The 13,194-nt window shown below is 42.9% G+C and overlaps 1 protein-coding gene across 2 annotated transcripts in view; it reads left to right on the forward strand.

Annotated features, from left to right (window-relative positions):
- Positions 1–5: 5 nt before the first annotated feature.
- LOC130204961 (WD repeat-containing protein 70) overlaps positions 6–13,194 on the forward strand; it is a 34,502-nt gene continuing 21,313 nt past the window's right edge. Inside the window, exons 1-9 of one of the 2 annotated variants that reach the window (XM_056432014.1) lie at positions 6–131; positions 753–806; positions 920–1,003; positions 1,084–1,189; positions 1,330–1,477; positions 2,202–2,261; positions 2,797–2,930; positions 3,952–4,105; positions 7,206–7,282. In XM_056432014.1, coding sequence (XP_056287989.1) covers positions 107–131; positions 753–806; positions 920–1,003; positions 1,084–1,189; positions 1,330–1,477; positions 2,202–2,261; positions 2,797–2,930; positions 3,952–4,105; positions 7,206–7,282 — 842 coding nt within the window. In that variant the 5' untranslated portion in view covers positions 6–106. The remainder of the gene's footprint in view (positions 132–752; positions 807–919; positions 1,004–1,083; positions 1,190–1,329; positions 1,478–2,201; positions 2,262–2,796; positions 2,931–3,951; positions 4,106–7,205; positions 7,283–13,194) is intronic. The other variant, XM_056432015.1, reaches the window with a different exon arrangement.

Genomic DNA, 13,194 nt, shown 5'->3' on the forward strand with positions numbered 1-13,194 from the left:
CCCTGGAGGCAGCATCCCGCGTCAGCTGTCATGCCCAAGAAGAAGAAGAAGAAGAAGAAGAAGAAACTACTTCCGGTGGTCAAAGGTTATCTTCGTATTTGAAAACATGGATCCCAACAAAGTGGATGAAGGTAGCAACGATGTTATGTCTCGTATTGAAGCTTTGTATATGCGTCTTCTATGACGCGCGTGTATGTGCAGGTATATCGGGCTTTATTTAGTATTTTGTACTCACCGCTACATTCATCAGCCGGCTACTTTGCGCCAGGAACGTTACGCGAGAAGAAGTTGTGTTGTTGGTGTTGCTAACTTACTTGTTAGCCTGTGCTCTGCCACAGATAACGTTACTTTTTAAAGCCATCTAACTGTATCGTTAGTAAATCACCGCTTTAATTGTCCTGAAAAGCTGCCTGTACTTAAAACAATAAATACGTTTAGCTCTGTCCAGTGTTGAATAACTACATTCTTCTTGTTCAAGCCAACAGCTTCGCGTTAAGTTCAATACGTTCATCTCAATGGAAGTTATCGATATGTTCTGGTTCAGGGCTTTCACCGTATGTCGTTTTCAACATGGCAGGACTCTGTGTTTGATGTTGCTCTGCTTACGAAGGAAACCCACAACAAGAGAGTTGCATCTTGTGTTGTTGAGCATTCGCGTGAAAAGCAATTTGTTATTACAGTTTCATAACAAACAAGTTCCCCAAAGTTGTGTTCAATCATTTGCTCACTGTTTTGTTTTGTTGCACCATCAGGCAAGATGAGCGATGATGGAGAAATTGCATCCGTCATGGGATTCTCAGGTTTTGGTACGTATAGTCCAGCACAAATTGTTAACAATTTCACATTCTTTTTTAATTTCCTATATGTCAAACTGACCATATAGGAAATTGTTTCAATGAATTGTGTTTGTTCCATCCAGGTAAGAAGGCCCGCACATTTGACTTGGAAGCCATTTTTGAACAGACCCGTCGAACAGCCATCGAGAGGAGTCAGCAAGTATTGGGTAAGTTTACCAACATGACGAGCTGTTCGTTCTGTCGCCAGGGTGCGTGTAACTGTGTCCTGTAATTGTGACTTCCTCAGAGGAGCGGCAGATGGATGATCACATGGAGCAGGAAGGGGAAAGCTCCGAATCAGTCAAGTCATCACTCCCTGCATTGAAAGACAAAGCTGCAGCTGATACTTCCAGGTAACCAAAGATGTGTAGTTTGATTATTTGAGTGAGATCTATTTATTTTAGTCAGGCTGCTGTATAGTTTTTTTTTTTTACATATCTCTATATCATGCGTAATATATATATATATATATAAAATTTTTTTGTTGGGGAAGCAGCGACAGTGGTTCAGACTCCGACTCCGAGCTTATTGGGCCTCCGCTGCCTCCGCAACTAACAGCCCAGGGTGATGATCCAGGCAGCACGGCTCATAGTGATGAAGATGATGATGAAGGGGAATCTCAAGACGACGACGACGATGATGTATGTCTGAAATAACCCACTTAACAGTTTTATCCAAATTGATCAAAACAAATGCACAATGCATGACCCTGGATTGAAAGCAGTTATATTACATTTTATTATGTGCACCCTTTACACCATGTCGCAGTGCTTCACCTCCTGTGACAAGCCAATGTCATCAGTGAAAAATGCCTGTGATGGCATCTGTTTATTCTGTGTTGTGGGATGCTTTAGAACTTCCACCACTAGATGGCAGCACAATAAAATACTTCCAGTGATGAGGGTTACACCAGACATGAGACAATTAGAATCTAATGTCACTGAATAGTAGATAAGTAAATGTTGTCTTATAGGTATTTTCTCCTTTTTCTTTCTCACACCAAAATGTCTGAGTGTCCTTCAACATATCTGGATCTTAAACGCAACATTATTCAAAAAGATGGCGAATCATTGGTTTCCACATAAAGAGTATTATTTACCTCGGTCACATAGAGAAGTAAATGTCTCAGGTTATATGCAAAGCTCAGCTTAATCTTTTACATCAAGGAGTGTAACTGTTCCAAGTCTGTCATTTACTGGTTATTAAATTTCACTCCAGGCTCTTTAAGCTATACAGCCTATTAAAGTTAAAATGTCATGTGTAATTGAATCTTGGTATGAAATACCACACTCTAACTGCACACCCAATTCATCCTTCTTCAGGCTTTCACTGTTTACTTATATTCACCTCAACTTTCCGTCCTAGAATCCAGTGAAGAAGATTCCAGACACTCATGAGATCACTCTGCAGCACGGCACCAAGACAGTAAGACTTTCTGCTTTCAGCACTCAGTGATTATTGCTTATGTGGCTCAATGGAAATTTATTCAATGACACAATTTTAGAAAAAAAGAACAAGGTCTACATCGATCGTGGCTTCTAATCCACACAATATTTAATTTACGTTAAGCACCTTCTAAAGCATCTGGAGATCTGCATCATCTTTTTAATTTTTCAGCCAAGGTTCCTTAACTTTGCTGAATCGCGGCAATAAGATCAGCAGCTAGTATGTTCCACATGATAATTTGGAGCAGTGAGGAAAAACATTTTGAGTTCTCAATGCCTTCCATATAGAGTCCGTTAGGTACCCAGATCCAGTGATCATTGGTTATTCCAAACATTTTAGATCTAAATAATTCATGCCTTACTCAAGAACAAACTTTAAATACTTTATTTCCTCTAACTTTAGTGGAGGCAGTAGTACTAAACTGTCAGCAGAAGCAACTTACTACACTTGGTTGGCCTCTGAATCTTACCGGCGAGATTGTCGTTTGTTTTAAATAAGTTAATTGTCTTCTCAGGTATCGGCTCTTGCCTTAGACCCCTCTGGAGCCCGTCTGGTGACCGGTGGGTATGATTATGATGTGCGTTTCTGGGATTTTGCCGGGATGGACCAGGGTGTGCAGGCCTTCAGATCCCTCCAGCCCTGTGAATGGTGAGTCTATTTCTGGGAACACAAAGTAGAACATCAACACAGTTGCTTAACATGTGGTTAATTAGTTTCTTGCAAACATCCAGTCCACTCAGCGCATGTATGCGTGCCAAATTGTACATGTATACGTAAACATACACGTTTGTTGAGCTTCATTGAACCTCATGTTAACCGTGTGACATCCTCTCTTTTCATTCAGAATGAGCCTTTCAGGAGCAGATGGTTAAGATATGTGGGTGTCTGCATGGTATAACTTTTTGGCTTTGGGAAACAGAGTTGAACTGGATCAGACTTTCTCTTATTCACAACAATTTACGCTACATTTCATTTGACGATGGTGTGACCCAAAAAGGCAACTTGTGAGCTCAAACTAGAACAATGACAAAAATGAGCATTTGGTGCTGTGTCATGATGCCAAAACCCCCATTTTTAAATTGGTGTTATCCACACTTTTAATTCAGCGACTGAAGTTTTTTCCGCTGTGTATGACTGGTGGTGCCCCATCTACCCCCTGCTGTGTTAATGTTATTTGCCACTGACCTGAATTGCTAATCTCACCCTGGTTACGTCGTCCCCATAGTTGTCTGTCTCTTCTATTGTATGCAGTGTCTTGCACAGCTTGTTATATTTCTTGTTAAATTGTTTTATTATATTTATTTTTCTTTCAGTGTGTTTCAAAGAGTGTGTTATCATTCTTTCCATTTCCAGGAATATAATGACATTACGTTCACTGGTACAGTTGTTATGTTTGAGTGTCTATTGCATGTGGTAGATCAAAGGGTAAAATCATCACATGTCCCTCAGATGTTGTTTTGTTTTTTATAGTTACACTTTTTATAATCCGGAACTCTTTGAAGAATTAAATAGCTTCTTGTGGAACAATGTTATGGTCCAGAGGTCTTGTAAAATCACAGCTGATGTTCGCAAATGGGCTCCAAGACACTTATCAGCGCCGCAGAAATGTAAGCGAAAAGCACTTTCTTCGCCTCAGATGTCCTCTTCATGCGTGTCTGTGACCTCTCAGCCATCAGATCACGTCCCTGCAGTACAGCAACACTGGTGACGTCATCCTGGTGATTTCTGGCAATGCACAGGCCAAGGTGTTGGACCGTGATGGCTTCAATGTCATGGAGTGTTCGAAGGGAGACCAGTACATTGTGGATATGGCCAAAACCAAGGTAATGGTTGTGTTGCATTTGGTTATGACATTGCACTTGCCGAGTAATCGCTCAAATCTGGTAACACAGCGATGAGGTTTGACAGGGGAATAAACCCAAGTGGTCAGATGATCAGATATGTTGTAAACAAGCCAGCAATTTAACCAGATTCTGGGCCACTTTTTGAAGAGGATAAAAGTATACAACTACGCTAAGTACAGCGAGTCAAAGTTTAACTAAGAAGTCTATGAAATGAAACGTCTTTTTACCTCCAACAGTTTCACCAGTCATTTCACTGTTTCCACCATTTGTTGTTCTTCAAACAAGTTTGTCAAACCAAATCAGGTAATCAGTTTTAAACCCGTTTAATAATCCAACAGCACATTTCTTTCCCTGTCTCACTTGGTTTTAGACATGTTTTTCCTGTTGTAATAACTGATCAAATTGATGACCAAAACTATAATAATACAAGTTATAATGAACTGCACTGGATCTTAAAAGTGCAATAACATATTTGGGGGCAGTGTAACCGGGTTGTGAGCACGTCATTGACATCAGGCTTTCGGTTCAAGTCCTTTTAGCTCTGTTGTTGGTCTTTACATTACATTACATGTCATTTAGCAGACGCTTTTATCCAAAGCGACTTCCAATAAGTGCATTTCAACCTAGAGTATAAACCAAGAACAACAAGAACACAGGAAGCAACACTTCCTCAACTCAGTCGAACCACAAAAGCACCACAATAAGTGCCATCCCAGTGCCACTGAAGTGCAAATCTGTGTTTTAATCCAGATATAGTCGGAAAAGATGTGTTTTCAGTCTCTGGATCTTTCGCTGACTGCTCCTCTCTAGTTGAACTGTGTGATTCTGTTTGATGCGGCGCATGTAGCTGCAGCCCAAATGATGCGATGAGATCTGTGAGAACCAAAACAATACATCTGCAGATTCTGGTAACAATTCTCTTGGTTCATCACCTCGAGCGACCCGTTCCACATTGTTTTCACAGACTCATTTGATACATTATCATACAAATATTGATTATAGCCACTTTAAATATGTTGCAGGCATTAATACTTTTTCTTTTATTGAAGAAGCGGCCTGAGAGTGACTGCTAATTCTAAACACAGGCTGGATGCTCTGTTCTAATGTTTTTGTTGGTAGGTCCGGCCAACACATAATGGCAGCAAGGTGTAGCCATGCGCTTGTTTGTATTTGTATTGACCAGCCAGAGGCAGTCTTTGGGGGAGAGGACCACCACATGCTTGCACGACTGTCGTGGTTCATTTCTTGCTTGTACCTGCCTCTACAAAGAGGCATCCTAATTAATTGCCCATGTTTGGGTTTTCACTAACCATCTGTGCCAGCTGCAGTGCATTTGGACATCTAACATTCTTCTCCTACTCGGTCCCATCTGGATCTTATGGGTGAGTTTGGGTCAGCAAAAATGCATTTTGGCCCGCTGAGAATGTCCAAGTCCATTGGCTGTATCTCATGTTAAAATTAAGTCCTTTCTTCTTCTCTGCTGATCGACAATTACATGCCTTGTATACTATCCCTCTTTGTCCAGAGATTGTTGCGGCATGCCAACGTCCATATGCTGTGGAATGGCATGATAGGGTTTTTCTTTAAGATATAGTAAAAGAATCCAGAGCCCAGTTCCCTTTGTCGCTAAATCTTCTAATTGGTTGTTTTATCTCACCAAAAGCCCCAAAAAACTAAATCAGTATATCCAGGTTAAATTTGTACACGTCAACTAATGAACTAAACCTAAACCGAACAAATACGGGAACCTCTTTACCCGCTGCTTAATGCAATGGCAATGCAAACAACTGTTTGTCATTAACCGTCTCTATTTTGGTTAACTGTTGGTATGAACATCAATCTGGTTCTCTTTAGTCATTGGTAATTTGCCGCCCTAAACTGTGGAATCCGATTTGTTCCGCAAAGGTAGCGGCTCCTTCACCCTCATCGTGAAGCATCTACTTTGATGCTATTGCACAGAGCAGCGAAGCAATCATTCACATCCCATTTGAGCTTCGACATCATAGAGTGGATGTGTATTTACCATAAAAGTTAACAACGTAGCAATTTGTTATTGATCCTTTTTAGTCGTTAAACGGCAGTAACCTTTTATCGATTTGTTAAAATGGTGTGTTTAAAGTATTTGACAGTGAACAGGCCGGCCTCTCTCCCCGATGCACACATACCAATGCAGTTTGGTCAACCTCTGCTCATGCCAGGTTCTGCTTTTCTTGAGCATCCTGTCAAACAGCGGTATGTCATGTGTGAAGCCTCTTCGCAGCACCGAAGTGTTCCTCTGTGACCTGGCAGTGGTGGGGCGGTCTCTCTCTAAGTTATCCTGCTTTGAAGTCATTTGTTATGAGTAGTTCAGCACAGGACGACTCCAGCAGAGGAAATGTCTCAAAGTTAGTCTTCGAGGAGCTCGCTGTTTGAAGCTGTGACGCAGCCAGAGGTCACCGGCTCAGTTGTGGGGCAAGGCTCATGTCGAGGAAGGCTAAATGTCAAGGTTACAATTTCCTCAGTTTAAAGGTCCAAAAAAGATCCTTTCATCTGGAGAGATGAGCTTCAGACTCTTCACGGTGCATTCAGATCAGGAAACATAATTGGTGTACTAGACGACAGTCTCTGTGGATACCGGCCTCACAGTTGCCTCACAGTTCACACTCCACAACTCCGTCAATGCATCGTCACAAAAACGTAGTAGCTCCACAGACTTAATTAACTGGTGACCTTTTGCGTAGCGGTTTTGGCTCAAGATTTAACAACGAAGAGCAGCAGCTGTGCCCGGACATAAGTTGTGAACTGTAAGATTGCGAAATCCGCCTTGATGAATTCACCTTCATTGGTGACTCCTGGAGACATCCCACCTTGTTATGTTTCCACCAGCGCTGCCGGGCTACAGCGGTTGGAGCGGTTTCACATGAATTTTAAAACAGTTGGGCAGAAAGCAGCCCTGAATGTCAATTTGCCGACTCGATCCACAGTAAACCGCATTATTCACAGGAGGTATTGGCTGCTCCTCAAAGCCACTGGAAGCTAGACAGCAAGAATTTAATGCCTGTTTTGTGTTTGTTAATTTTCACGCTGTGCTTTTTTTCAGGGTCACACGGCTATGCTTAACAATGGCTGCTGGCACCCCAAGATGAGAGAAGAGTTCATGACGTGCTCCAATGACGGGTGAGTGCAATCAAGTGTTGTCGGCTCCGAGTTTTAGGCAGGATCTATGATAGGTCGTAGCTGCATTATTGTTAATACTGTAAACCTCAACCATAATGCTATAATCTGTAAAACAGAAGGCATGCTTAAAAGTAATTAAATGAAATGTATATGCTATACCCAAGTCTGTTTTCTTTTTAAAAAATGTCATTGTTCCATGTAACGTACAACGAAAGTGGGGAAACATTTGAAATGTTCTACAGTGAGATCCAGAAAAAAAAATCAAATCTACCTTTTCAAGTGAAATTATTTTTGGATGTGGCATATTTAATGATTTACTTTAACTTGTATAGACACGCAACCTGAATGATACGATTACTCAGAATCGTCCTACTGGGCAACTGTCAGACTGTATCATGCCAAAGACCTTTCTTTGTTCTCATTCTCTGTCACCAGCAGGGAGTCCTCTAGTCCAGATTATGCCTCTGGAAAGGGTATTTTGGCCTCCTGGCTGTGCATTTACCCATTTTATACTGGATGTAGTCCAATTGCAGCTCTTTATTCATATGCAGTGATTCTGACCAGAGCAACATAAACTGCTGGAGATAACAAGACATAATGATGCATATGTATATAATCATTTTGCTTTAGAAAGCAGTGATTTAGCACTTCTGTCCCTTTATGGCTGCAGAACCTGTAACCCTTTGACGTGTAAAGGTGTGAGTGAAATTTAGTGAGCGTGTGACTGAGTGAGAGCAAAGTGATGAGTCAAAGTTCGTGTGACACGCTGCGTTGCAGAAATCCAGGGCTATCATCATTAAGTGGAAACGAGGTCCCGGCTTTTTGGGCAGGCCACAGCCCGGTGTTTACCAGTGTTACTTTTCTCCCAGATGTGGAGGCTGGTTTATTTAGCTGTTATTGAGGCTCTGGAAATCCTCCTTTGGCACGTTAGCGCTGGGTGTTGCCCCTGGGTGTTGCCCCAGCGGAGAGGGGCGTACAGGGAACCATTCACAGGTGGAACCGCTGCGTGTGAGGAGGGCTCACAGCAGCGGGTCAGCACGGCAACCTGCGCCTCAGAGATGGTCATGGATGGAGGCGGCGACGGGCCTCTTGTGATTTACAAGTGCAAGACGTTGTCCATGTAACCCCTTGTCAAAACTCTCATATTCTCACTTCTCGTCACTTGCGTAGTGCGCAGTGCAATACAGGGGCTACTTGGTGATGAAGAGCTGCACAGCCCCTCATACTTCACACTTCTTCAATCAAAAGTCCCTCTCATTCCTTCAGAATGTAGGCGCCAGGGTTTAAACCGGTGTGAAACACACAGTGCTTGTTTCTGTACTCTGGTAACTGCTCATTTACGATGTTGTTATACACGTTTTGTTGTTTTGCATTAGTACATTCTAGCATCTCGGAGAGTACAGCCTGCGATCCTGTGACTGTACATTAAGCTGAAAGGCAGCCAGGTGTGTGCTGAGACTTGTAGATATGAGGGAGTTCTGGCTGTTACTCCACAAATGTGTCGTGCTACTCGGAACTGCTCCCTGGTCTGTTTTCACGAGGGCTTCTTTTCCAATCCCAAACCTTCAACTTTTCTCCTTAAAAGAGTATTTGTGTCTATGCTGTATTTCTTTGGTTGGGATTTCTTGAAAAAAGAACAGTTTGATTTATGTTTAAGTGTATTATCAACTTATTGCCCTCATTTGTGGCGTCTTGCTCGTCCGTCTTTATCGCTATTCGTCCGTCTTGAACAACTATTGAGTCTGCAGAGGCCATGTTGTCATCCGCAGGCCTTTTGAGAGCCGTGCAGCAGTTGGCCAATATCACCCAGTGCTGGCTGGGTGGGTCTGCTTACACATCACACCGACACCTAGGTTGTCTTTCTTTCTTCCTGTGTCAGCCTAGTTAGAGTCTTTGTTGTGTTTATTTGAATAGGTTATTAAGCACGATCACTGGACCGCCTAGCTCCTAAATTGAAGGTCCCCCTCGTTGTATAGAATTTCGTTTAGGAGAACTGCCTCTCGGCTCCTTGAATGATTTCATTAACCAGACCTTTCCCCCCCCAGAGGAAGTGGATGAGAATGAAGTACCGATGAAGCATAATGCAGCAGCAGCAGCAGCAGCATGGTGGTAGTTATTGTCCTTTCACACCGAGGGCTGAATGGGAGCTTCAGCAGAACTGTCAGCGACTCGAGTCCGTCAGTGAAAAGCGTTTGTGCGAGGACGGGTGTGAACGTGTCATCATTTGACATTCTGTTTGAGAGTTGTGTGATTGTCAAACGGCAACAATGTTTTCTAACTCTATTCATGTTTGATTCAAGGGGGAAAATACGTACGAATGCGCATTGAGCCACTTTAACCAAGTCGTTACTGAAAGACCGAACACCTGCTGGAAACCGCTGATACGTTTCTTAAAGTGAGATGTGTGCTGGGTCTCCCAGTGGAAGTGTTTTTTCGGCAGGATTGAATTTGAAGGAAACAACAAATATGCCTTGGACTTGTGTTTCAGTTGTGGTTTTTGAGAGCTGAAAACCTTTTTTTCATGAACAAAATTCTAAACTAGTGGTTATAGGATTCTTGAATGATAAACCGTACCGCAGTCTGTACGATTTTTCACAAACTATATCTCACAAAAGCTTTGCATTAGTGGATTCAAGGTCATGACTCTGCTGATTGTTGCTTTTACTTAATGTAGTTTTATAGCGCCCCAGGAAAGAGATTTTTTTTTAAAGCATGTTGTGCTCTTTTTGTGACTGAACTTCCAGCCAGTAGAGCGGAGCATAGGACAAACGGGGACTTGCTAATTGGGCCCACATGTTCCTTCGGTCGATTCTTGAAACTCACTTCCATGTGCACACACAAATACACTATTTGAGGGATGTTCCCAAGAGGTTTGAATGCCAGGGATTCCCTTGGTCCTGGGCTGCTGTCAGCTGGACATGTGTAGCTGTATGCACGGAGACCCAAACACAACATGGCAGCTCTTTTTATTGCTGCGATCCAAATTATTTGTCTTCATCGTGCGCGCAAACCAAACGCATGACGTGATATGTGTGACACATTAAGGAATCGCCATCGATGAGCAGCCACAGTATTCATAATCTACTGCAGTATTTGTTTCATTGCTAGCATACTGTTCTTATCAAGTGGGTCATCTATTGCTTTAGTGCTACAGCCAAATGATTGGTCATGATTATTAATTTTGTTTCCCATGGGGAAAGAAAAGGAGGGAAAAATTACTCATGGGTTATTAAGTGTTGCCTGCATGAGAGAAATGGGATTGTGTGTGTGTGTGTGAGAGAGCATGTTGGGGCGATTCCCACAGCTGAACACACGCGGTTCACCCACAGTGCAGCTCATCTCCAACCGGTGGCCGCCTTACACTGCAAGTGTTCCATATCCTGCCAAAGAATGCACATACCGTACCTTTAAGGAGCGCATTCTCCTCATGGCTGAATTGTCGACTGACGGTAGCGTCGCCTTTGTTAGTGTGACTGCTGTGTTTCTTCCTTACGGGGAAGGCATCTTATCAACCAGCTTGCTTGATTACATCTGGTGTGTGTGGTCTTGCGAATGCATTTTATTTTTTAGGTTACGTCTCTACTTTGGAGCCACACTAATAATGTTGTGGCTTTATTTGAATCGGTATAGCACTGTAGCCACGCCCACACGTGTTTATTCTTTTTCTTCCTTTCTTGAGTGCCACTGTGTGTATGCCTCCTCGGCTCCTCCCAAATCCTTCTGTTATTTCCCCACTTTATCTTCTTCAGCTGCGCTGCAAGATGGACCGTCTTCCCCTCCTAATCCGCGTTTCTCATTACGGAGCCCTAGTTAGTCAGTCAACCGGCCATCAGGCAGCACAGCCTATCCCCATCGCCGGAGTATTACAATAAACAACCTCCTACAAGACATGAGTCTTTCTTATCCCTCTTCCTTATCTCATCATCTTAGAAAGTGATCCTAGCAACCATCTCCCCCACCAGGCCAACGATAACCTGACGGACAGATAACATCTGGGGCCTGGGAAGTGGTCACTCCTCAGTTGATGTGTGAATGACTGTGCTACCATGTGAAGTGCACACGCACGACTGAGGATGTATGGGTCTCATTTTATTACATTCACCCCTCTGTCTCTGCGCCGTTGGTGTTTGTTTGGCTGCTGATTGAAGGGAAAACAGGGTTGCAGGACGAGGCAAAGGGCACACAGGTTTTGGGCAATATCTTCATGCTACGCGTGAATATTTTGACGTCTCGATCTTTTCATTGCCGTGACTTTCTCAAAACAACGACCTCCTCTGAGAAGATGCTGTTTGAGACTACTCCAGGTGTTTCCCTCGAGAATAGAGGTCCAACTTTAATTTGGTGAAGCGGCACTTCACTGCTGTTGTTGTTTTAAAAAAAAACATTTTCACACTTTAACCATTAAACAAAGTACCATGTTATAGCTGACCGTTTCCCCTGTCCTGCGCCGCATCCTGTCCGTGACGAGGTGAGGGTGTGCAGCCTCTGCCCCGTGCTCGACACGAGTGGGCTACAACCTCTCTCCTGACTATCCCCGTGACAGCCAGCAGTGCCATGTTTTGGAAAGAGCCCGTACGATAAATAGCATTCCAGGTTGTGTGTGCTACGCGAAAGGTTATGTTGTCTTTATTGCCTTGACAGACGCCTACGGGCTTCTGTAAACAAAATAGAGATGTCTGTGTGAGGCAGCAGGTGGACCAATTTGTCATCCGGCCCATCGGTATCACTCTTTCCCATTCACGCTCACACATACACACACGTGTATCTGCTCATGTAAACACTTACTGTACAATGCAGTCGTCTCTGAAGGGGGATTTAGCTTCTTTTTTTTCTCCCAGCAAGATATTTTTAAATGTAAGACCATCTTTGGTTTATGTGGATTTAAACAACTATGCATCAAACAGAGTTTTATTTGACCCTTGCCAGTTTTCACTCAAACCATATGTCTTCAGCTGGCATTTGTATCACATTGTAAGACTTATCCAAACACAGTTGAGTGTGTGCGTCTGTGACTTTGTAGCCGGCCGTGGAGGAATCCTCGCCTGGCTGTTAGTAGCAGCCCTGCCTGTATGTTTATACTCCTCTGCTGACCTTGTGACCCAAAGGTCATGATGCTCTCTAAAGCAAGCAGTGGGTCACAGACACATTTGGACACGCGATGTCTGGCATGAGTGGTGGCGTGGGTGTGTGCGAGGTTGGCTAAACATGTTTGTGTGCAGTCGGGTAGTTCAATAAATAGATGTGGCGGTTTAAGGCTCTCGAGGTCTCTTGCTATGCTGGTGGGCACCTCGGTTTGTCTTCTCGGTCAGAATTATTGTATTTGTATCATTTTTTTCTGCAAAAGCGATGATTTGATTGAAAAGCTTTAGATTAGGCAGATATAAATTGCTCAGATATCTTCTAAACAGCCAGCCATGCCTACGGGGGTCAAAGGTGAAACTTTACACCTTATTTTAAACTTCACAATTTGTTGTTCTCAAATCATTGTCCACTCTGCTTTGAAATTCCAAGTAGGCAGCAGATATACTGACACTAACCTCCCTGCTTTAATGTAGTAACTTCATCCTTTTTTTGGATTTTAACAGATAGTTTAGAATATATTTCATTATATGACAACTCTTTTGTGGTTTTATGAAAAAAATTGATGTGCTATTAGTTGATGTATCTGTTTTTAATAACACCATTGTATTCAATGTAATATGTTTCATGTTTAAAATATAAATTTGCACATATTCTGAAGGTAATTCTAGTTGGGCTTAAACTTGATGATACTTCAGGAATAAACATCCTATCCTCCTTCTCAGTGTTCCAGGTTGTGTAATATGTTCAAGGATTTCATGGAAGCTTCAGACATGCCTGTCAGACTGATCTACTGTTCTGCTGTTTGCTAACCTCTCACCCTGCCACTCATA

This window comes from Pseudoliparis swirei, chromosome 15 (genome assembly GCF_029220125.1).
Source record: "Pseudoliparis swirei isolate HS2019 ecotype Mariana Trench chromosome 15, NWPU_hadal_v1, whole genome shotgun sequence".
Taxonomy (NCBI): Eukaryota; Metazoa; Chordata; class Actinopteri; order Perciformes; family Liparidae; genus Pseudoliparis; species Pseudoliparis swirei.